Below are 24,659 nucleotides of genomic sequence, written 5' to 3'. Positions count from 1 at the left end.
TTATTTTATTCTACAATTAATGTAAAACATAAAGAGAAAATCAAACGTAAAAATGTGCACACAACACGTCAATCAAATTGTCTAATATTTAGAGGAGACTGTAGTCAACGGCGCTGTACAAGAATGGCCGAGCAAAGCTGTGGACACACTGTGTCATCAAAACAGGGTGTTTCCAGCATTGAAGGACATCCGGGGCTTAGCCCAGACCATTTTATTTTCATACTAGCAACCACTTCCCTGTAGTCCAAAGCTGGTGAGAGGGTATTCTTTGAGTTTTGCTCTGGCTGGGCCTGTTTCTAGTTCCTAAATCTTCCACTCTAGTACTATCCTCGACTAACTCGTTCCCTCTCCTCCCCGAATCATCTGTGATGCAAAAGAACAGATACAGCACATAACTTATTGCAAATCAGCTTCAAAAAACTAATTCATCAAGTGCTACATATTTCAAATTGTGGACCAATACCATTGAAGAAAATGTATTGGGAAGAGCAGATCAGTGGGATTGCCCTTAGATCTATCATGATTCTTGAATTTCCATACATTACCATAAAGTCATCACAAAAGAGTAATATTATAGTGAGTAAAGTGAGGTAAAAAAAAATAAAAATAATATAAATAATTTATATTTTTTGACATAAATAGTCAAAATTATGTTTAAGATCCTAAGTTAAAGCAATACATGAATGACTTTAGTCTAAGTTCATTGACACACTATGGCATCTAACTAATTCTTTCATTAGGATCATTGAGATAAACAATGTTTCACTTTTAACTTTCTCTAAAAGTAAAGTGACTTATTAATTGTTACCAGTTTCCATGCCTGATTCTGGCACAGCTGCTGCTCCTCAGTCTGTTGCTCATCTTTGCTACCCTCTACAAAACCATTTAATCAAATCAAAGTGTATATTTCCTACAAACTAATATCACAAAACAAGTCACACATACATTTTATGTTAATTCTTATTGGTTATCCTTAGAGAAAACAACACTTGATAAACAGTGTTACAATGAATGCAAATTTTAATACAGTGAAAAAGACACTCAATTAGCACAACATAACATGTAACATGTATATAAATAAATAACTATTTCCAACATTCTTTTGAATGTCCATGTACTAAAATAAATTATTTGATGCCATGAGTGTACCTTTTACTATTACTATTATTTTTAATGGCCATTGAAGCAATGTGATAATTTAACCTGGTCAGAAAAGTAGTCCGTTAATTTACCTGATGAACTTTCACCTTTTGCTGACCCTTTACGCTTCGCAGAGCATAATTAGCAACTGACACATAACTTATGTTCCATCTTTACGTCATACATTCTGCTTCCTACGGATCTCGACCTGGACGAAAGCATGGGAATTTTTTGTGCAAATCTTCTGTAAATTTGCACTTTTCTTCGGGCATTGTTTTCACTCAGCTGTCATTTGCTGCTACTGTCAAGCAACTCTTTAATGCCGAACACAATAGCGCTTCGTGCGTTCGCGGAGAGATTGACAGGCAGAAATTTGGCCAATAGTTGCTGCAAGTCTCTTATAATCGACCAATTGGTGTGCGAGAAGGCGGGACTTACAAAGAGGGGTTAAAGCAATGCAAACACGCGCACACTCAAAATAAAGTATTAGACCAGATGCACATCATAATGCAACTACAGCCGAATCCCGGACATTTTCGCAAATTTAGAAATCCCGGCCGGACACATTTTTAAGGTCCGAAAAATGTCCGGGAAAAATAGGACGTATGGTCACCCTACTACTGTGGGTGAAAGCCAGCCAGATGATGATCTTCAGACTTTACGGACCAAAAAAAAAAGTGAATTCTTACCCACTGACTTTGGAAAAATCCCCAAAGCCTCATTTGCTTCATTTTTGCTGTCTTTCCTGCTAACTGCTGTTAACTCGCCAATAATAACGTTAGTTGATGTCAACTCCTCCCCTACCGGCTGCATATTCAACAGACCGGAAGAAACGGAGTCGCCCATAGGCTACCGACAGCAAAGAAACTTAATCTATAGGCTAGATTATTTTTAAGACCTATGTCTATTTTTACAGGCTGTATTCAGTATGTTCAAAGCCAAAACACAATGAAATAAGGCAACTTATGATTTCGGTGGTTTACAATAGGCTATTGTCCGGTTTCATATTTGCCAGTCAACTTCTCAAAATATATTCGGGGCTACACTCAAAACATTCGGGGCTGACGCCGCGTCTGCGATCAAAGAATGTGAGACTGTTTAATTTAAGTGTTGAGAAACCATCCTCAGGCAAGTCAGATAATAGCAATAACAGAACAATAAAACGTTATTTGTGTAGCTACACTTGCAGGAACGGGAGTGGTCGGTATGAAAATCAATGCAAGTCGCCGTATGTTTGGGAATGGGCTTTCAATCGCTTTACATTTAGAGACATAAACTTGTTATAGTTGTTAACTTGCCCTCCGCCATGTCCAACGTATATTGGCTCCTCTTACTAACCATAACTAATGTTGCTACGCTTTCCAACCTTCGCCTGTTGTTGTCTCGCTGTCAAACACGACGTGACAAAACATTATGTGGTGAATAAATTACCTCAAGAATTAATAAACAATTCCTGAATCAATTATTGACTAAATCCAAAACATTGGCCAAAGAAATGTGAGTTAGAGAGACCTGCTTCAGAAGCAATTATGTTGAACAATTAAACATCTTTCGTTTCTTTCGTTTTCTGTTTAGATGGAAAAAAATCATGCAGACAAATTAAATGAAATTACTTTTGTGTGCATCGTGTGTGTGTACACGATGCACAGAATATATATATATATATATATATAGTTTCATTGCTGTACTGTTCGTATAACAATTCGAACTTAAATTCTAAACATAATAGTTCGAATCAAATAATAGGCAACGCATACAGATTTATATTTTTTATTTGTATTTTTTTAGTTGGGTTCCGAATTGTAACATTTGTTTCATTTGGCTGCAGTTTGAAACGTGTTGAGTTATGAATGGTTCCGTATAGGAGTCACATTTGTTGTCACCTCCTCTACATCACTACTGTATTTAATATAATCTTAAAAAGGCCCCAAAGGCCACGTAATTTGCTTATGATTTACGCCAACATTGATGTTGCATACCCCTCAACAATTTGCGCCCTTGAAATTGGTTCACCTAAGAACCGTTTCATAGACAAGGCAGGGCGTTTGGTGTAAAACTTCCGTCTTGTGTAAAAGCTAATCGTTTTTCCAACATGATCATTTTGAGCCAGGTCAGTAGTTTTGTTTTTTTCAATGAGCGGACATCCCTCATGCAGCAGATATATTGGTGGTTTTTAGAAATATTATTTTTAGGCAAAACATAATTTATATTGTGCTTCATATGTGTATAGTACAATAGCAGTAAAATGTTTATCTGGCTCTGTGCACATTACTTGAAAAAACCAAGCTAAAAAAAACCAGGTTTAATCCATGTCTTCAAAAGCAATATGATATGTGTGGGTGATAAACAGATACATTTTTACATCCCCTTTTACTGTAAATATTCACGTTCCATTCCACAATCCAAAACTACCACTTCACAACCCTTCACAATCAGATACAACACAAGGACAAAATATAATGCCAGAGGAAACAACAAGCTCAAACCTGACTGCGAGGTATGCAAAGTTAATTTTTTCTCTTTCTTTATAATAATTCATCTCTATATATTTTTTTTCACATATCCTAAACTGGGGTCAGAGTGCAGGGACACATACCGTGACCCTGGAACAGATTAGGTCAGGGCCTTGCTCTTGCTCAAGGGCCCAACAGTGTTGTCGAGGCTTGAATCCCTAATCTTCTGGTCAGCAATTAGAGCCTTAACCGCTGAGCCACCACTGCCCCCTAACTTACATGTGTGTAAATGTTCAGGCAATGTAGGCTATATTTAATGTTACTGTGCTTTGGCAACGTAGGCTTCTTTTTTACCATACCAATAAAGCATCTTAAATCTTGTTCTGTGATCTTGTTTCAAAGTTGATTCGAAGTAAACAAAACTGGCAATCAGAAGGTCGCTGAATATCGCTGGTCCGATCCCCACAGCCACCACCATTGTGTCCTTGAGCAAGGCACTTAACTCCAGGTTGCTCTGGGGGGATTGTCCCTCTAATAAGTGCACTGTAAGTCGCTGTGGATAAAAGCGTCACCTAAATGCATAAATGTAAATGTAAACAAAACCTTACAGCAACTGGCATAGAAACGGCAAAGCTCCGAGAGACCGAGAAATACTTCAGAATCTGACTCTGAGAGAGATGATGAGAGTTATATGGATTCCATATTTTGCTGTGAAAGGCCTTTTTTTATGAGGACAAAACAGTGTACAAATTACAATATGAAAAAATGTGTCACATCTAAATTAACTGGATTAATACAAGTCATTTTTATACAATTATATTTTAGGCTAATAGCCCTTTTCACACTTTTGATTCAAGTCAAAAATATTATTTAACATATCAATCCACCTAACTACTTTAGGTTACACTTTTCAGAGAAAGGTCAGGTAGAAACAGCTCCTTAATGTATAAATTGTATAGGTTACAACCAGTAGCCTAGTGTAGTCACCTGTTTCTCAGGATTTTGCGTATGCCCACTTGAAATAAGATATACGGCCGCCTGAACAACGAGTATGCGTTGACCCGGAACTTTTTCGATCTAATAACGCGATGCCGCAGCACCGTTGAGCAAATGTTTTTATTTTTTATTTTTTATTTTTAGTAAGTGTACAGAGATTCTCTCTAAACGCACACGGAGCTGCGGGAGCGCAACTGATGCCAACAAGACAGACAGTCCGACCAAGCCGATCCACCAATCAGAACGTTGATTTCAGACGCGACTGGATATTTGCCAGCCTTAAATGAAACTTGTGCAAATAAACTTTGTGTAGGCCAAAATACTGCATCTATACTGCACCAGTGCTAGTTTTTGATGCTCGTTTTCGATTATGTTTTGCCTTTAACTGCTGACCTTTTTCTTGTGATATTACATCATTTCAATATTTAATATTTCTAAGAAGGAAAACAATTTCCCTTTACACGGAAATGCACATTATAGTACACAAATTAAACAAATAACCATTAATTCGTATGTAGGCTGTATATGGTAATACAAGGCTAAGTAAACGTGAACATTACTACACTTATAAACAATGCTGCGTATTATGTATAGGTTAGTTTATTAATTCTAACGATTTTAAAAGTATTAACAATTTTAGTAACCTAATAAAAGGAACATTAATGAAAACCGTTAATTTAAACACATATTGAACACCATGGATCTTATACACCATGCCAGCAAGAAACTTACCCTGATAGGCCTATACATTCATGTGGGACTATAATTATATTAGTATTAATTTTTTTTTTTTTGTGTATGGACAAAATACATGTATCACACATTGTTCATGTATAAAAGCGCAAATACAGGAATTTTAGAGATCGGGTGCATACTTTATTTTGATTTTTAATTGTATTTATACACCACAGGTTACCACTTTTTCCAGATTATTAAAACTAATATAAATATATAAATAGAATTGAACATGCAAAGCATGCCTTGCTTTATATATATATATATATATATATATATATATATATATATATATATATATATATATATATATATATATATATATATATATATATATATATATATATTATCATGCCTTGTCAGCTTTATATATATATAGGATATAGATATAAAGCTGACAAGGCATGATTTACATGTTCTATTCTTTTTTCTTTTTTTGCTTTCATGCAATATGCTTGAAACGATTGAACTGTAAATGCCCTGTTTACGTAATTCCATGATGATGCATTTAAAGGAAATGTATTTTTGTTTTAAATCAAATGGTCTCGGGCACAGTTCCGTAATGATGCAAAGAACACGATATGTGTTTATTTTTTCCAGATATTCAATAGCAGACGCTAAATAACAATAATCGCCAATTGCAGGTCTTCATGCGCTTTAAAATGGAATATTCCGGTTATGAACGATGACGGTGTAGGCATTATTAAGCCTATGTAGCGTACACTCATTATTAGCTGTTAATGGAACCAACAAGCCACAAGCGCTGATCATACAAAATTTCATTCATTGAGCGCGAGCCTTTGCTCGTGTGGTCTAGGTGCGTGGGAGCCGAACGCTATGCGGTGGATCATTGGCAGTTACAATGGGGTTATGATGTGGGTTGTTGCAACACTCTGAATCAAAAGCCTTAAAAAAAAAACTTTATTCATAGAAAGAACATGGGAATTACCAAACAGCCGATTTCGAGTTCCGAGTGAAAAGTGAAAATGTCAGTCGATGACGAGGTCTTTTGGTCCCCTGCTGAAAATGAAGAGCTCATAATGCAACAAAAGAGTCTAACTGAAGCACAGCAAAGGGACGCATAAGGTAGAATCGATGTCAATATAAATAAAATAAAAAAAGAAAAGAAAATGACACATTTTCACATAATTACGTTTAACCATAAAGTCAAAATTCCTTTTCCATATTCTATAGCGCTACATAATTTGGCCACCAAGCCCATAGCTTTCCTTATGCTTTAGTTATTTTTTCAAAGTCTAAATAGACACATTATTTCTTGGTAGTCATCCTATTTAAAGTGGACCTTTGAGAAAAGCCAAGATGGCAATAATATTAATGTCCAGAGACCAAAGCTATTTAATCCCAATAATGTACGGTTTCCAACGGCAAAATGTGTTGCCAAGGTTCAAATTAATGATATCACTTTGTTCTTAAAAATATATTTGATAACGAGTATCACCATCACTACCAATATCTCAATTAAGATATAGGATCAAGATCAAGATCACTGTAAAAATGAAAATATACTCAAGGTACATTTGCTGTTCGTCCTATTTAAGGTGTCAAATGGAGTAGGACAGAAACAGACAGACAGACAGACAGACAGACAGACAGACAGACAGACAGACAGACAGATAGACAGATAGACAGATAGACAGATAGATAGATAGATAGATAGATAGATAGATAGATAGATAGATAGATAGATAGATAGATAGATAGATAGATAGATAGATAGATAAATTCCTCTTGCCAACCACAACAATGGAGAGAGTTTGAGAAGGAAATAGAAAGTACGGTTAAAAAAAACCCATATGTAATTTGATTCTGCAAGCCTTTCCATTCACGCCAAGCACATTTCAGTATATCGTGGATTCATGCTGTATAAAACGAGCGATTTGCATCCATATCATCACACATAAATTCAACAGCCTTCGTGAAGCTTAAAGCTGTTTCTTTTATTTCTTGACTTACATTGGATCCCTGGTCTTAAATTAATCAACAAAATGGCACTTCTTCGTATCACTTTGCTGTGTTCATTTCTTATTTCTTCGCAAGTTTGTTCAATGCCAACAAATTGCATCTTTCGGTGGGACTTCGTGAAATCAACTCACAATCTACTTGACAAAATGGTATGTTGGGTTTTCATTTTTATACTCTTCCTTTACTTTCATGTAGGCTACATGTCTTACATATGTCCTAACCTATGTCCTGTCTTTAGGGTGGCCTTTTCCCCCGTGAATGCTTGAAAGAAAATATCGTGATAAAGTTTCCTAAATCTGCTCTTCAATTAAACGACTTCAATAAGGTGAAACACATCAACACGTTAGCTCCAGGACATGATTAAATGTTTCAGAGGAACCTCAGCATGTACTGTACTGCTGTCTAACTGCTCATGCTTATATGTTTGATTTGCAGAAAATCGCAGTGTATAAAATCATGGAGCACATTGACTCCTTGTTTGCAAACGACACCCATCCAGAATCCTGGGACCCAGAGAAAATGGATGTTTTCCTACACAAAGTTTATCGCTTAACAGAATATAACGAATGTGTAAGTTTAAAAAACAAACATTTCTTTTGCAGACTTTTATATTTTCTGTTATATCTATTTTATTTCATCTTTATTGCATAAATGCGTGAACATACTTTTAACTGTGTCATAAATTCTCATTCTTGGGGTAGATTTTGGGAAAAACGCACAGGCTCGTGGACGATTGGCCAGCAAGAGAGGATGCACTGAGAAACTATTTTGATGAATTGGCCACTTTCCTTAGAAACGAGGTACACTACCATTCGACATGCATGAAACATGCTCTACAACCTGTCTAATTAAAACCTGTATTTAGGGCTCATGTTACCATATTAACTGCTGACTTCTTTTCTCCATCAGGATAACAGTGTCTGCGCATGGGAGGTGGTGCGAAAGGAGCTCCTGCTTGTTCTTCATAACATCCTCCGTCCTAAGTCATCCAAAGAGTAGTTTTCGTATTCAAATAATTTTATTTATTTATTTACATATTTTTGTATTTATTTATTTTTGTATTTATTTATTTGATTATTTATTTATATATTGATTGATTGAGGGATGGAGTAAAGCAGAAGCTTAATTGCAGTGTCTAGTTTTGTGTTTGTCAGTAAAATGCTACATTCATGTCTGTGTTATTATTCTGATGACAGAGATTATACACTAAACACTCAATAAAACTGAAGACACTGAAGTACTTGTCTCTGAGTTGAATTCATCAGCGTTAGAAAAACAACCCTTACATTGCTTGATCAAAATCTGCTATGTATAGCATACCAAAGTGGCTGTAAATTACAAGTTAAAAAATGGGTTGTAGAATTGAAAGTATTTGCATATGTCACAGGACATTAAACAGGACACAGAATCCTCAAGTTGTTTTACCCATAATCTTATACTCCTTAGTTTACATCCACTGTTTTTATACTACCAGATAAACAGAATAACAGATAAACAGAATAACAGATAAACTAAACAGCTCACAACTTGACATATGACTTTGACATGAGGAGTCGCTGTATGCATGCGAAGTGCTGAAGCCTGAGCGTTTAGCTTTGCACGTTGTCACTCCATTTGGAGGTCTCAGGCTATAGTTACTTGTAATGGACAGCGTTTACACTGAAGCCCTATGAATAATCCTGCCAATGACAAAATAGGCCTACACTGACTAGTAAGACTTCATTTTTATTTGGCAAGTTTTTGTACAGTTTTTCTAAGTTAATAGCTCTAAATATAACTTCGCAACAAAATATAGATTAAAGTGAGTAAATGTAACTTAAACATTTCAGTTAAAACATGAACCAATACTTACAAATCGGATGTACATGGTACTTAAACTTAGTAAACTTTAAATAAATATTTTATTAGAACAATTCAAGTTTTGATCTTTCCTTATAAACAGGAGTAATTACATTACACATACAGGGTTGGGAGGGTTACTTTTGATATGTATTCCACTATAGATTACAGAATAAAGGCTGTAAAATGTAATTTGTAATATATTCCATTAGATTACTCAAGGTCAGTAACGTATTCTAAATACTTTGGATTACTTCAGCACTGGTATTTTTCACTTGTTTTGACTATAAAAACTCTGCCAGTACATTAAGACAAAATACACATGTTAAAAATACATTCACTGAAAAACATAAATATCTTATGCAGTGTTGTTTCTAAAACAAGATACATCAAATTGAACTGGTTTTAAGGATTTTTAGATATTTTTACAGGAACACAATACAAAAAATATTATCAAGAATATCCTTTTTGCCCTAATATCCAAGGTCTTACTAGAAAAAAAGAAATTATGATCTAACGTGAAATTTTTTGATAAAAAAATATGATCGTGCCTGGTAACATGTGCATGTAAAATGGCTAGAAATAGCATTTTAGCTTAGCGTAAAGCTGACAATTTACACAAGGTGTATTTCTATTTCTTGTGCTCCAAACTTACTTCAAAGTTACTTCTCTATCTGCACGTATGACTGTAACACATCATAAGAAAGTGTTTCACCGCTGTTCAAATGCACTTTTGATCGCATCATTTATATATATAAATGTTTTCCATCTGAAAGGACTAAATATTAAATGAAAAAAATGACAATAAAATGCAAAGTAATCTCTTCAGTAATCAAAATACTTTTTGAATGTAACTGTACTCTAATTATCAATTATTTCAATTTTATTTTGTATTTGCAATACGTAATTCCATTACATGTATTCCGTTACTCCCCAACCCTGTACACATATAATGTATATGTCTACCTTACAGAGGGAAGCTTTATACATCCATTTATAGCTGGCAATTGAAAATACATACAGCGCTTGTACGCATGAAACATGATGATGTTAACAATCAATCATCATGAATGGTAATTTTGAGTGGAAAATGAACTTCAGACATAAAACAAAACAAAAAAGCAACAAAATCAACAATAAAAACAGTGCAAATAAATGTGTAAACAGTGAAATCATGCAAGCTCGTTAATTATTTAAGCCTGGTGCATACTGCCAGCACAGCTTCAAAAAGTTAAGTAAAATTTACTCAAATTAGCAAATAGAAATGACAAGGTTTTCTACTTTAGGACTGATACATGATCATGATGATGTATTGTAGACATAACAAACCTTTAATAAATAAGTCGTCAAGTAATTTTATTTTGTAAAGCGCTTTTCACAACACACATCAGTTCAAAGCAGCTTTACAGGAAATCACGCATTTACAAAAAATAAAACAAAAAATTAAACTGTGTTATCTATCATTTCATACAGTGATCATTGTGTAGTTTGATTAAATATGATTGTAAAATGTGTACAGAAATTAAATAATAATTGTATTTAGAACCCTTGTGAGCAAGCTGACAACGACAGTGGCAAGGAACACAAAACTCCATAAGATCTTGTTTAATGGAGAAAAATAACCTTATGAGAAACCAGGCTCACTGTCGGGGGCCAGTTCCCTCTTGCTAAATAACATGAATATAATGCCAATATTAATTATTTGTGCGCAGTGCACGTCATGGTTTTAAATTGCACTCAATTTGTAAATTAAGTAAGCGTTAAGGCCCAGTGTTTTAAAAATAAAAATACAATATTTTTATGAACTTTAAGATGACTAATGTCTTTGAAGTCCATCCTGGATTAACTGCAGAAGTTTGCATAGATGCATTGTCCTTTGTTAGTTGGCTGATGATAAATGGTAGTTGTTTATTCTATTTCAAGTGTGTAGTCCATCAATAGACAAAGGTGATGCAGGCAGAGATAAATGATGAGGTGCATCGCAGTTCAACCTGCAGGCCATTTTTGGTGTGGTTCGGTGGGGTCTATGCTAAATCCAATGTTCAGACAGTGGCATATGAAGTATCCAATGTCTTAAAGTTGGAGTTGGCATCTGTTCATCCTCTGAAGACAAAAAACTGAAGTGATGTCTGGCTAGCACCGGCTGTAGTTTGTTGTCATCTCTCAGCGACACGTAGCAGTGGAGTCCGACACCAAGCAGGAATGGAGCTGGATCTGGCATGCTCTGGTAACCTCGGGATATGAATCCAGAGACATGGAAAAAAATAGAATAATATTATTGCAGATGCCATTCAATTTTATGCAGATTTATAGATCATGATGGATGCTTCTGGTCTAGACCTAACTAAAGCAGCCTAATTGTGAGTTGAAGGATAAATCAGGTGTATACTTGGCTAAATAATGTGTCTTTAGTCTAGCCATAAACTGAGTTAGTGTGTCTGCATCCCAAACAGTGTTAGAGAAACTGTTCCATAGTTTAGGAGCCAGATATGAAAATGATCTCCTTTTGTGGATTTTGATATTCTTGAAATTATTTGAATTTTGTGATTGTAATGAACATGAAAGAATATAGCATGTCAGAAGGTCACTTACTGCGGAGCTAGACCATTCAAAGCTTTGTATATAGTTAACAGAATTGCAGATGGTAAGAGCAAGTCATTTGTAACTCTGATAAGTGCAGTCTCTGTACTGTGATGGGCCTAAATACAGACTGAAATGGTTAATATTTTAAATTTTTCGGTAGAGATTAACATAGTTGGGAGAACACTAACTTTTCTAGTCTTTTCGACATAAATGTTACATTTGAAATCGGTTTGTAACTAGCCAATTCTCTATGATCAAACTGTGGCTTCTTAATAAGCAGTTTGATAACTGTCATTTTAAAGTTTCTTGGACATGTCCTGAAGATAGTGTGGAGTTAATAATATTAAGAAGAGGTTCTGAGATTACTGGGAATACCTCTTTTAAGAGCTTAGCTGGTATTGGATCTAACATAATTGTTGTGGCTTTTTTGATATGTTTTGTTAGCTCTTATGACCTATGACATTGAAGGATTGAAGTTGCTCATGAGCAAAATTTCCAATTTTATTTCTGATTATTTCCATTTTATCAGTAAACAAATTAATTATAATAAATAATAGTATCTTATAAGCTAGAGCATTTTTACAGGTTTGGATTGAGTACAAGTGTAGAATTTACTTAATATTTTCAAGTTCACGCTTTAACTTATTCAGTGTATAAGTTGTGAATTCATTACATTTAATTGTTGATTACAATAAAATATAACATAAAGGATTGTGTTAAAGGGGTCATGACATGAGAAACCAAATTTGCCTTGATCTTTTGGTATATAAGAGGTCTTTGTATCATTAAAACGTCTTGCAAGTTTAATATTTTAAGACGTCCTCCCCATTCTAAACGAATCATTTATTTAATCAAGCTCAAAATACAGCTCGTTCTGGATTCATGGTTAGAAGTGACGTGACGGTTAGAAGTGACGTACCAGCGTTTGCATATGACCGCCTCCAGCACAAGATAACTACGCTTTAAGCGCAAGACAACTACGCTCATTTTGTATCGCCGTGCGCCTCACAAGTGTTCAGTCGATGGACAGCGAGCTCTGACAGAGACTACTTGTGCACAGGAAAATTACGATGCCACACAGATGTGCTGTTCCTGGCTGTGGTCAAACAAAACCTCTGAATAAGCTGCCGAAAGATCCAGACGTCAGGGAAAAATGGATGCAGTTTATTTTTTGCGGACGTCCCAGTCACGGCAGTGTTAACTTAAGCGTTTGTTCTGTACATTTTAAGGATGACTGTTTTGAGAACAAATCTCAATATGATGCTGGCTTTGCCAGAAAACTGTTGCTCAAAGATAAGTCCGTGCCGACTATTCTGGGAACAACGACGACGCAAACTGTAAGTAATCTATTTTAAACTTTAAACTACTTTTTAAAGCGCAATTTCATTCATTATGAATAATCACAGTGTTTTTACTTAGTTTACTTGCATATTGTTCTGGCTGGGGGCGTCAATAATTGATACATAGGCACTGACGTTAGCCAATCATAACACTGGGCGTTAACACTGAAGTCTTAAATGGAAAACGCCCCCAAAACAGACTGTCCATCGGAGGATGAGAAACAGGGTGGGAAAAGGTCATAAATCACTAGATTTTAAAAGTTTTTCTTAAAAAAAAAAAATATTAATACTATAATTGCACCTAAGGGAACATAATAATACAATAAAAAAACCCATGTCATGACCCCTTTAATAAAGTATCATTGCACAGAGTGTATATGCATCATATCATCTACTGTTTTACACGGTGTTCAGTGTAATTTCGCGATTGGCCTGCAGGTGACTGCAAATGTCTGTTTTATTACAATAATGCTCTCAGCATCTACGATTACTCCATAGCACTCATGAATATACGATCACTTAGCTACCACCAAAGTTACGATGGCTTTGCGAAACGGACCGCAAAGATCAATCGTAAGCTGTAAGATCTACATAGGCTTAGGATGCAGTTGGCAAATGAAGCCCATGTCTTAATATATACGTATAGGCCTACTTAATTTTTTCTCACTATAAAGAAATAAAATAGATTAATTTTCAGTTGTTTACCCATTACCTTAAATTTGATATTTTTTTTTTTTTATGTCATGTTGTCCTATGCATGAAATCACAGTTGTATTCGTGTGTCCTGTGCTTCTAAGAACATTGAAACATAGGTTAGAAGTTACAAGGTATAATGTTTATCACTGGCAAAAAAATTTATACGTACATTTATCTAGGCTACTTATGCATACAAAAATAAAAAGAGGAGATCTGATAAGTGTTGTGTCAGGAGCACAAGGCCCTCTTTAAAAATGGTATAGGCTATGAAAGAGCAAGAGAAGGCTATACTACATGAAACAAAAGACACGCGTTTACGATTTACAGTATATCATTCAATGAAGCATTATACAAATATATCAGCAACCTGTTTGATTAGTGCATGATTATGTCAAGTTGTAACTTAAAACGAATAAGATCTAATTTTCATTCGATAGACATAGACGTTTACACCATAAAAATACTATTAACTAGGTGCAAAACAAATAGTTGGCCTAAATCATATAATAATAATATTCTCATTATTTCTCAACAATAATTTTTCATCGATCTAGCTGTGAAGCTGATTTCATCAAAAGTCAAAGCAAAGAACACAACAAAATATTTTAACTCAAAATGTTTTTATTACAAAAATCGAAAAATCTTAAACTACAAAAATTACAACATGCTAAACCTATGCAATGACTGTTCAACCTTTCTGGCTGTGAACTATCCAGTGCCGAATGGACTTGAAAAATATTATTACTGAAAAGGGCTCATAACATGATGTCGGAGTTTTGCTTCAATATGAACTTCAGTGTGCGGAGAATCTCCTTCCTCACAATTTCCCATGCGCAGTAACTAAAACCCTGCACGGAAACGAACGACACTCATCATAAGAATGTTTATAACAAAAGACCGAACAGACGGAAGTTATATAGGGATGCATGTGTACCTTTTCTTTCATAACCGTAGACATGGTCTCGAAGTGTGCTTTAAGTGGACACTCTTTGCTAGGGAAATCCTGTGTCGATTCAGACTTCTGCATGATCTATGTTGGAAATACACAGTAACATGACAAATTTGTATTGGCACAAGAGCAATAAAACGTTTTAACCAGTCACATTTGAAGAGTCTATAACACTCATACGCATTTGCTCTCCTCAATCTGACGGTATATAATGTTTTGAAAGTCATCCAGCTTTTGCGCGTCCCACTGGTCAGGAAACCCGCCATTCTCAAACAGTGTGTGAATATTCTGGAATGTCTGGTAAATAGCGTTTTCGACACCAGTAACCTAATTCAAAACCAGACAGAGTTACATCACAGATGTTTCGCTTTAAAAACTAGTAATTAGTGCTCAAAAAACGGTTCGTGCAAAACTGTTAGCTACCTGTTGCGTATTGTTTGACTGGAACACATGTTGGGGGAAAGAAATGGAAACATGGTCCTTCAGGCATTGCAAAGGGAAAAGACCCCCCTGAAATTAAAATTTAAAATTCTTAGGGCAAAAGAATGTCTAGAGTCTAAACTTACACTCACCTACCACTTTATTGGGTACACCTGTAGACCTACTTATTCATATGATTATCTAATCAGCCAATCGTGTTGCAGCAGTGCAGGGCATAAAACAAGCAGATACAGGTCAGGAGCTTCAGTTAATGTTCACATCAACCATCAGAATGGAGAAATATGTGATCTCAGTGATTTCGACCATGGCATGATTGTTGGTGCCAGACAGAATGGTGCCAAAAAAAACAAAAAAGCATCCGGTGAGCGGCAGTTGATGAGAGAGGTCAGTGGAGAATGGCCAGACTGTTTGAGCTGACAGAAAGGCTACGGTAATACAGATAACCCCTCTGTACAATTGTAGTGAGCAGAAAAGCATCTCAGGATGCACAACACGTCGAACCTTGATTCGGATGGGCTACAACAGCAGAAGACCACATGGGGTTCCTCTTCTGTCAGCCAAGAATAGAAGCTTAGGCTGCAGTGGGAACAGGCTCACCAAAACTGGACATTTATTTCCCAATAACGATTGATCTTAGCGGTTAAGAGCGTTTTCTACGTGCGATTCTACGAACATTCGTTATTTGTTACGAGCATTTCCCAAAAATGCACTTAACACTAATGAGCGAAGACGCGCTTTAATTGCTACTTAAAAGGAGTCGCTGTTAATGTGACAGTGCTGAAATGTGAATGTATAGTGCTGCTTGTCATTGTAACTTTATTATATTTGTGCGTACATTTACAATAATTTGTAATTTACCTTTCTAATATTTGTTTATAAAATAATTCTTAAAAATTCGACCCAATCAACTACATATTTGCATTTTTTTTTTGCAATAATTCTGTGCAGAATGATCTATTTCTTTTACACAATCTGCTTCCATAATCAGGTGTGCATGTTTAATATTTCTTTTTCTCAAATTTCTCTGGATATGAAAGCTTAGTTAAGACAGCAGAGGCCCCGTGTATGATCCTACTAATTACAAGAATTAATTTAATATTACGAGGTTCACCGAGTTATCAAGCAGCGAAAATAAGGAGATGTTTAGAAGACGCGCTTTAGGGGCATTCACCAATAAAGTGGAGGTCTACTCTTTACTCAAATTGATAATGGTGACAGCAATCCTGCATGTGCGGAGACACACAACATAATGCTGGCAAGGGTGCTTTTTGGGTGTCAGATAGGAAGAGGAGACAAGGATGATATGCCAATATATAGCCTACTGACGATATTTATGCAATTACTTCTCTCTCTGATTTTAATTTATACAATTGTCTGCATCAATCATGCCACCTCTTTGCTGTTACCAACTAGTCCACACAAATAACTTAATTTGTTTACTAATTAATCCATTCATCCATTTATATAGACTATCTATTTTATGCATTTCGTTATTATTATTATTATTATTATTATTATTATTAGACTCTATACTAAAAACATATCCTGATATTAGCATTTTAGGATAAAGTTACAATTGTATCAGGTGTAATTTCACGTTTGTCCTGAGGGTGTCTGCAGCCCTTATGATGCTCTCAGCAATGTAAGTGTACTCCAAAGCACTGGTAAATCAACAAGCATTTTCAAGTAGTATACTTAAGTTATGATGCTTTTGGGAAATGGGCAGTGATGGCCATTGACAAAGACCTGGGAGGCCTGTTTGGAACAGTGGAGCCAGGACCGGATTACGGGTGGAGTGTCTGACGAGTGCCACTTAGTCCCGGGATGCTGAGTTTCAGTCTCCTTGAACGCACTTAGTAATAAAATAGATTAAATTGGTAGGGACATTGTGTTTTGTTTTTTGCGGTTGAAGAGTGAGTGGAATTCTCACTAAGCAGTGTATTTTAATCTTGGGGTGCCTCTGTCACAATAAATACCGAGAGCGGTAATGTAACGGTGCAAACAAACTTAAGGGTTGTGACAGATTGAGTCAGTTTCTCGGGTGAACTCCATGCAAACTGACTGGGCACAAGTAGTGAAGGGAAATGTGGGAGGAATTATAAAAAGATTCTAACAGAAGAGTGTGGTTGAGGTAAATAATCCCAGTTTATGACTGTCCGCTCACTTGTGAGTAGAAGCTTGGCTGCTTAAAGAGGGATTTAAATTGAAACAAACACGCATGGAATCTACTGTTTGATGGGGAGGGAATAAACAGGTCACTCAAATAGTGTGAATCTGGGGACACCAGATAGGAGAAGCATCCTTCTGGCTTCCCCCATATTATCTGAGGAAGGGACCCTAAATAGCTAGATTTTTCTCACAACTAATACTCAAAAATCTGCAAACTCATTGAGTGAGATTGAAAATATTGAACTTCCAGAACTATTGAAAAAATGGCAGAGAAGGTCAATGAGAACGGGAGTGCCAAACAACTTTCCATGGCTGAAGTAAAAGGCAAAACACTTGATAGAATAGCGACAATGGCAGACCCAAAAAACAGGAACAAGATTATAACAAAAAAGCTTAAAAACATGAATGACTGACAACAAAAAGAGCTCTTACCCAAAGACTCTGAAGACGCGCCCGCTGGGGAAGTGCGAGTGAAAATTATACAATTTGAAAGAGCAGAATTAAACAAAGCTAGAAACTTATGGGAACAGGGTGGTCGAAGGAAAGTGGGAAGGACCAAGAAGAAAACTAGAGAAGGAAGAGAAAAGAATGGCAAGAGCAACTAATATCACGACAAACATGAAAACAGTAATAATGTGGTGTTTCAGTTCACTATACGTGATTAAACATTTTAGAAAAGGGAGCTCTAGCTCTGTGAGATCTAGAGAGGAGGAAAAATACCTCAGATTTACTGGTGCAGTTTAACATATCCTCACTAAGGTGGGAAGAGGACAGATACAGTCCTAGTGAAATAAATTAGAGTTTGCATTCGTTGCCTTGCTAATCTGCCATTTATTATGTTAAAACTGTAAAAAGGTGCTGAAATGTAAAATTAATTTAAAGTGCTGAAATAAAGGATTAGAAGTGAGAAAATAAATGAAACTGGTATTAAAATTGTGCTGGGGGCCCTCTGGTCCGCAACTGTGCCAAGAGCAAAAGTGATCACAAAGTGATTGAATTACATTTGGGAAATCACGTTATATGGACAAACAACAAAGTTTTAAGTGTAGTGTATTGCGTTAAACTAAAGTAAAATAAGCAATTGGATTTTAAACAAAGGTTGTATTTAAGATAAGTATTGTTATTTTAAAGCAAATGGCAAAAGAGGACTAAAGATAAGAGATGACAGAGTAACTAATAAGAAAATTATATTTTGTAAGTTATGAAGGTAAACCTTAAATGTGAAAACTTCACATTCATGTGTCTGTTTTATGTTCTGTCTGGTCCAGTTTATGAGAGAATGCTATTTTAACATTATTACATTAAACACTAGAAAGTTGTTTTTGATTTTTCTATGATATTAAACATTTTATCGGTGTAAACTTGATCAACCAACAACATTTTTATTTTTGTTAGGGACTGTCTGATGAAGGGATTGAGGATGACTTTGAGAGGAATCAAGCATCTCTTGATGTCTTCAGACAGACAGATAAATAGATATTTTATTTTTAATCTTTTATTTATTTTTTGTTTGGTATACACAATAGGTCTTGGTTGATCATGGGTACACTGAGAAGCTGCCTTTGAGACTAAAATTAAAGGAAAATAAATTTAAGAATGATTTGGATCATTTAAAAATTGGTCTTGGGGCAGGTGAAGCCCATGGAGAAAGGTTAAGATTAAATTGAACATCATAACTTCCTCAAATATGAATGTTAATAACTTCATATTCATGTGTCAATTCTGTGTTTCTTTTGTCATCATTATGTGTATGATGTTTCACTAACTCATTCTGGAACTAGTCTCTCACTATTGCAGATGGCTGAGAAAGATGATTTTATAGAAGTTACTAATACTGCAGGAGGAAATCCGGAGACAAAGAAGACTGAAAATGATGTGGGCTATGATCTGATTGATCCTCCTGCTCTCATTACTGCTGGTAATCATTATTTGAATGGACATTATTTGAATTGATTAATATAATCAATTATTATAAATATCACTATTTTATTTTGATTTGATTTATATATGTAGAATTATGTGCTTTGACAATAATGTTAGATATAGTGATATGAAGGAGAGGTTCAAACAGCTCTCCTCATCAATTATTAAATATTGAATATATTCTGAGGCCAATCTAAAGTTATGGGTTTAGACTAAAGATAAAAGATTAAGTTGAACATTCATCTGAAAGAATAAATGTAGATTAAAAAAACTATCTAGAGAATATTATTAAATTAAGGTGATGTTTTAAAATTAAGCTTCCTAGATGATTGACAGGGCTTTGTTCTGTAAAGCCTTTCTGTGTTAAGGGAAAATTAATTAATGTGATACAAACAGTGAGAGACCTTGGGAAACAGAAGGAATGGAATGGAATGTATGTGATAAGTGAATGAGTAGGGGGTTTTAAGATAAGAAACACATGTGGTAGTTTACCTCCTCTGAGGAGAATTATAGCCTTTCTGTGAATGACCCTGAACATTTTGTGTATAGATGAACAAAGTCAGACTCTGTCTGGCACCTGCCTGGAGGAGGCAGAGGACCCATGTGTTATTTAGGGCTACAAACGAGATGCAACAAATGTATGTGGGTGTGCACACATTTCCTATCTTACAAGAATGTGTGTAGCAAATTACTGTAATAAGGGAAATCATTTAATATAATAATCAAATGAATGCAGAAAATAATGATTGTTAGTTAATATAAAACATGTAACCACACAAGGTGATTACAGTGTGCTTTATGAATATAAAATGAAATAGTAATTCTGTTTCCATCATTGAAGCAAGTTGGGTCAGGATGACCAGCTAAAAAGGTGGAAAACAATTGCGGCCTACAATAACAATGAATTAGAAAGGAATATGTACCAGAGTAAGACAAGTTCAAGAAATAACTATGTTGACATGGGACCCCTGAAGAATCTGAAATTAAGACTGCATCTAGAAAAACTGTGCAAAACAAACAGAGTGAAAAGAGCATACCAGCCAGACCTAATGTAATAATAGTTGCAATTGGTCAACCAAGAGGAATACCACAAGAATTTAAGGCCAGAGATGAAGTAAAATCAGGCTTTGAGTCTATATTTGTATGGATAACAAATTTTTAAAAAGGTTAATAAGAATAGAGGATGGATTAATTGCATTTACTACAGTCAGCAAAGATTCATAAATTTTTTGATGACTCATTGAAAGCCTACAGGCCAACTTGAACCTACAAATAACCTACAAATGGCTTGGTTAGGAATTGGTTTGACAAACCATTTGGATCCTGGAGAGAATGGCTTACTAAAGTGGGAGTAATAATAGCAATAGCTGTTGTTACTATTTGTGTTGTTGTTTTGAATAGGCAAAAAAAATGTAACAGTCATACAATTCAAGGGCCATTATTGTAACCCCTCTACGTTTTGCACTTTGGACCAATGTAGTCATGGTACATTTTTATATGAGACTGGGTTGTGTTTTGTTGTGCCTCTTATCAGATCAATCCTGGCCAATGCTGCAGCTAAACAGATGATCAATGTATCTGTAAAACCATCTGGAATTGACATTGGGGTCACTGTATACCACACATGCCCTGGACTGGATGAGCTGGACGAATTATAGAAAAAAAACCTGGAACTACACAAAAGTGGTTGGGAAGTGGAGCCTTTTATTTTGACTCTTTATTTTCACTTTTCTATTGTTTTGGATAGTAAGGGAGTCAGCATATTAATTGAATGGGTAGTATTTTAGATTGGATAGAGTAGGCAGGAAGATAGAGGGTGTTATGTTTATTATTTTGGCATATACCCCTTCCTGAAGTTATTATTACTTTTAAAATGATGTTTGTTGTCTAATCAAGCAATGATAATGAAAGGAGATGATGAGGGTCTGAAGCAGATCATTATCAATGTTACAAGGTAATGTAACCAGAATTAAAAGGGAATGCTAAGAATGTTCATTTTGAAAATATGAACTTTTAAAATGTTTTAGAAATATCATTTGTTATTTGAATCATGTCTGAAGGTACTATTAACTTAGTAAATTGATGTAGAATGAAACAGTATGAATTTATAAACTTTAAAAACACTGGAAGTATCACTGGCGGGCCAGAGAATTAGACATTACAAAATAAAGAAAAGAATCAAGGAGCACCTCAGTGCTTAGCAGCAAGAGCAATAATCTACTGGTGGTTTAAAAACCCTGCTCCTACACCCCACCAGTTAGCGCTCCAGACTACCGGAAATGGCTGTGAGTTCCTCTGGCACCGTGGGATGTATCATATGTTGATCAAAAGTGGGGGAAGATATTGACTGATTCCTGCATGCACAGACAACAATGCAACCTGGGTAATCCGACAAGTTACAATAAAAGATGCGGGACAATACCGGTGTCCCATCGAGCATAGGGGCAAAGATAAATACCAGCAGGTGAAGGTTAAGGTAAACAGAAAAACAGCTCCCCAAAACTCATCTGAACAAACTCCCAAGCACAAAGAACCAACATAATCTCACATGGTAAACCCAAGACAGATCAACAAAGGTTGGGTTTTCTAGGACTTATCGGATAAAGCAGGAACCATGTACCAAACTATGCGGAGTAACACAACCCCTGAGAGATATGATGGCTGATGTAGGACACAGAAACCTTGCTGCCACTCTTTCATGGACAGCAGAAGCTGACGAGGCATTCACCCACACGAAACAGGCATTGGCACAAGCAGCACACCTCAGTTATTAACAATTAACAATTCTCATAACTTCTGGCAAAAGCCGTAAAAAAGGTTAAAGTATATGCAAAAATACTTAAAATATATAACTGTTAAAAATACATGTACTTCAGGGGACAAATTGATAAATCTTGCATAAAGCTAGTGTGAAAATGCATATATATTTTTTACATTACAAAAAACCCTTCTTCCTGGATGTTTCTTAAACAGGTGGGGTGGTGAATGATGTTCTGTTTCAGAAAAAGGAGGGAGAAAGGAGAGTACTTATGTACCACAGCTCAAAGCTGGACAGTGTGGAAAAAGGCCAGGTGGGATGCACAAGACAATTAGCAGCACTCTGCAAATCAATAGAAAAAAACGGCCCACATCGTTGTGTGCCATCCACTCATAGTGAACACCTTGCATGGAGTGGTGGCATACCTAAACTCAGCAGCCTTCACATTTTCAACAAGAAAGAAAACTAAAGATCGCTGAAATGTTGAAACAACCTCATATTACCTACACCACCACAGGGGTAAACATGACAACAGGAGTGAACTCTGAGCCACATGACTGTGAATTCAGGGCAGCAAAAGATCTGAAGATAAGAATGGAACTACACACAGAACCCCTGGAGGAACCAGACTTAACCCTGTAAAAAGACGGATATTGCAATAAGGGAAATCATGGGAATATGGCCTGCTATGCAGTGGTTAAACAAGAAGGGGAAAATATCACCATAGTGGATGCTCAGATTATCCCACAACCGGCCTCAGCTCAGCTGGCCGAAATCACCGCTCTCACCAAAGCACTCAAAATAAGTGAGGGCAAAAGAGTAAATATCTACACTGACTCTGCCTATGCCTTCAGAGCAGTACATGTTGATGGGCCACAATGGATGAGAAGAGGATTCAGAACCACGCAAAAGACCCCTGTGAAGCATGCTGAACCCTACTAAGAGCCGTACTCATGCCAAAAGAGGTGAGAAACGCAAAGGGACCCGAGGAACAGACTACGGAGCCTCCTGTCAAGCCTGGTGACTGGGTACGGGTGAAGGTCCACCAGAGAAAGTGGTCTGAACCCAGGTGGACAAGGCCTTGGGAAGTGGTGGAGTGCACCCCCCATACCCTAAAAGTAAGGGCCTTATGCATTACAGGTGACCGCCGGTGCAGCGGGGTCGTGGAAGAGTTTCCTGTCAAGATCAGTTACTTGCATTAAAACTGTAATACACTGCACGATAGGTTTTCCTCTTCACAAAGCAGATACGATACCATTAAGTTCTCCTTTGTATTTTGTAGCAAAGTGGGATCCCAGGACCGAGGGGCCAGCTGATCATCTGTACATGCGCAGTAGATGGCCCCAAGGGAATGAGAGACCAGTGCAGGTTTAAGAGAGAAAGAATCAGCACAGAGTATCACACCTGATGAAGCATCAAAGGGACAGTGTTTACACCATGAATGGTGTAAAAGGAGGAAATTGTTATGTGTTACAATCTTAATCAGTATATATGTGTGTGACAAATCTTAAACAAAGTATGCCTGCTAACAAATGATGAATGATGTGTGTGTAACTAACTAGAAAATATATGTTAAAACCAAAAATGCTAAAAGGATAAGTGAATGACACAGGAGATGAGGGGAACCTAGAAACAGTTTTCTACATTGCAAATTCTTTAAGCAAAAAACTGATAAGAATGAACCAATGGGAGGCAAAACCAGTAAGCCCACTGCGGCAAAAACAAACTAACGGAATGATTGGAACTATCTTTTAGAATATTGGAGATGCTCCGGCGGCAAAAATAAGCCAATCAAAAGTGTAAAAACCTGAGAACAAAGGAACACACCCTGGGTCATCTTGAAAACTTGACTTCGTCTCCTCAAAAACGAACACAACAGCAGCAAAACTAAGATGAATCGTAAGATGTAAGATGTATTCTACGATCTACTTAGGGTTACGATGCTTTTGAGAAACGAGGCCCTGACCCATACCTGCATATTTTTATGCATTGCACTGCTGCCACACAATTGGCTGCTTAGATAATCACATGAATAGGTAGGTTTACATGTGTACCTAATAAAGTGGTCGGTGAGTGCATAGCTATGTTTGCCTTCTACCCGACCCTCATCCTCACGCACCATTGTTTCTAGAAGTGTATATGATGTCTTCATTAAGCGCTTGTAGAGGAAGCAGTTTATTGACAATGGCCAAACCTGCACAAAGCAGAAAATAGTGCACAGCCAGGCCACACGATGGAGATCCATTTTGACAGATGGCTATAGGGAAACAAATAACTTACCAGTTTAATGGGTCTTTCTAGTGAGTTAAAACTTAAATATAGTTTAAGTCATTAATAATCAGAAATGCATTGCTTACCTCGTTGAATTGTCATGCATACTCCACAACTTGAGTTTGTCATTATGTGAAAGGCACATAGTAGGTCTAGTTTATATACTACATGTCTGCAGACAAACAAAAAAAGTTAAAGGGGCGATTACACACTTAATCATCACATCTGAATGGGAATGTCAGGATGACGCAGACTTTCCCATTTCAAGACGTCTTAAACTCCTATTTCTTTATTGCATTCCAGTGCATTCATAATGAAAACCTATTTCCTTTTGATTCATTTTTATTTGATTTTTAATTAATCTTAAAAGATGTATGTGGTTT

The 24,659-nt window shown here is 36.2% G+C and overlaps 2 protein-coding genes across 2 annotated transcripts; one reads left to right on the top strand and one right to left on the bottom strand.

Moving 5' to 3' along the window:
• The first annotated feature begins 7,330 nt into the window (after positions 1-7,330).
• Positions 7,331-8,306, top strand: LOC127652355 (interferon alpha-13-like). The gene is made up of 5 exons (XM_052138466.1): positions 7,331-7,456; positions 7,546-7,632; positions 7,743-7,877; positions 8,009-8,107; positions 8,217-8,306. Exons 1-5 carry the CDS (start codon positions 7,331-7,333, stop codon positions 8,304-8,306), a joined length of 537 nt encoding a protein of 178 aa, XP_051994426.1.
• Positions 8,307-14,520: 6,214 nt separating this feature from the next.
• Positions 14,521-24,250, bottom strand: ifnphi3 (interferon phi 3). Its single transcript, XM_052140161.1, has 5 exons — positions 24,125-24,250; positions 15,138-15,224; positions 14,895-15,041; positions 14,700-14,795; positions 14,521-14,613 (listed from the first exon to the last, which is right to left on the bottom strand). Exons 1-5 carry the CDS (start codon positions 24,248-24,250, stop codon positions 14,521-14,523), a joined length of 549 nt encoding a protein of 182 aa, XP_051996121.1.
• Between the last annotated feature and the right edge of the window lie 409 nt (positions 24,251-24,659).

This window comes from Xyrauchen texanus, chromosome 12 (assembly GCF_025860055.1).
Source record: "Xyrauchen texanus isolate HMW12.3.18 chromosome 12, RBS_HiC_50CHRs, whole genome shotgun sequence".
NCBI classification, from domain to species: Eukaryota; Metazoa; Chordata; class Actinopteri; order Cypriniformes; family Catostomidae; genus Xyrauchen; species Xyrauchen texanus.
This window is presented reverse-complemented; position numbering and strand designations above follow the sequence as displayed.

Excerpts from the sequence above, each read along its gene's own strand:
- LOC127652355 (XM_052138466.1), top strand. The coding sequence starts at position 7,331 with ATGGCACTTCTTCGTATCACTTTGCTGTGTTCATTTCTTATTTCTTCG. Across the intron at positions 7,633-7,742 it reads AATTAAACGACTTCAATAAG|AAAATCGCAGTGTATAAAAT; the intron begins GTGAAACACATC and ends TTTGATTTGCAG. Across the intron at positions 7,878-8,008 it reads TAACAGAATATAACGAATGT|ATTTTGGGAAAAACGCACAG; the intron begins GTAAGTTTAAAA and ends TTCTTGGGGTAG.
- ifnphi3 (XM_052140161.1), bottom strand. The coding sequence starts at position 24,250 with ATGGATCTCCATCGTGTGGCCTGGCTGTGCACTATTTTCTGCTTTGTG. Across the intron at positions 15,225-24,124 it reads ATACACTTCTAGAAACAATG|GGGGGTCTTTTCCCTTTGCA; the intron begins GTGCGTGAGGAT and ends TTTTAATTTCAG. Across the intron at positions 14,614-14,699 it reads CTACGGTTATGAAAGAAAAG|GGTTTTAGTTACTGCGCATG; the intron begins GTACACATGCAT and ends GTTTCCGTGCAG.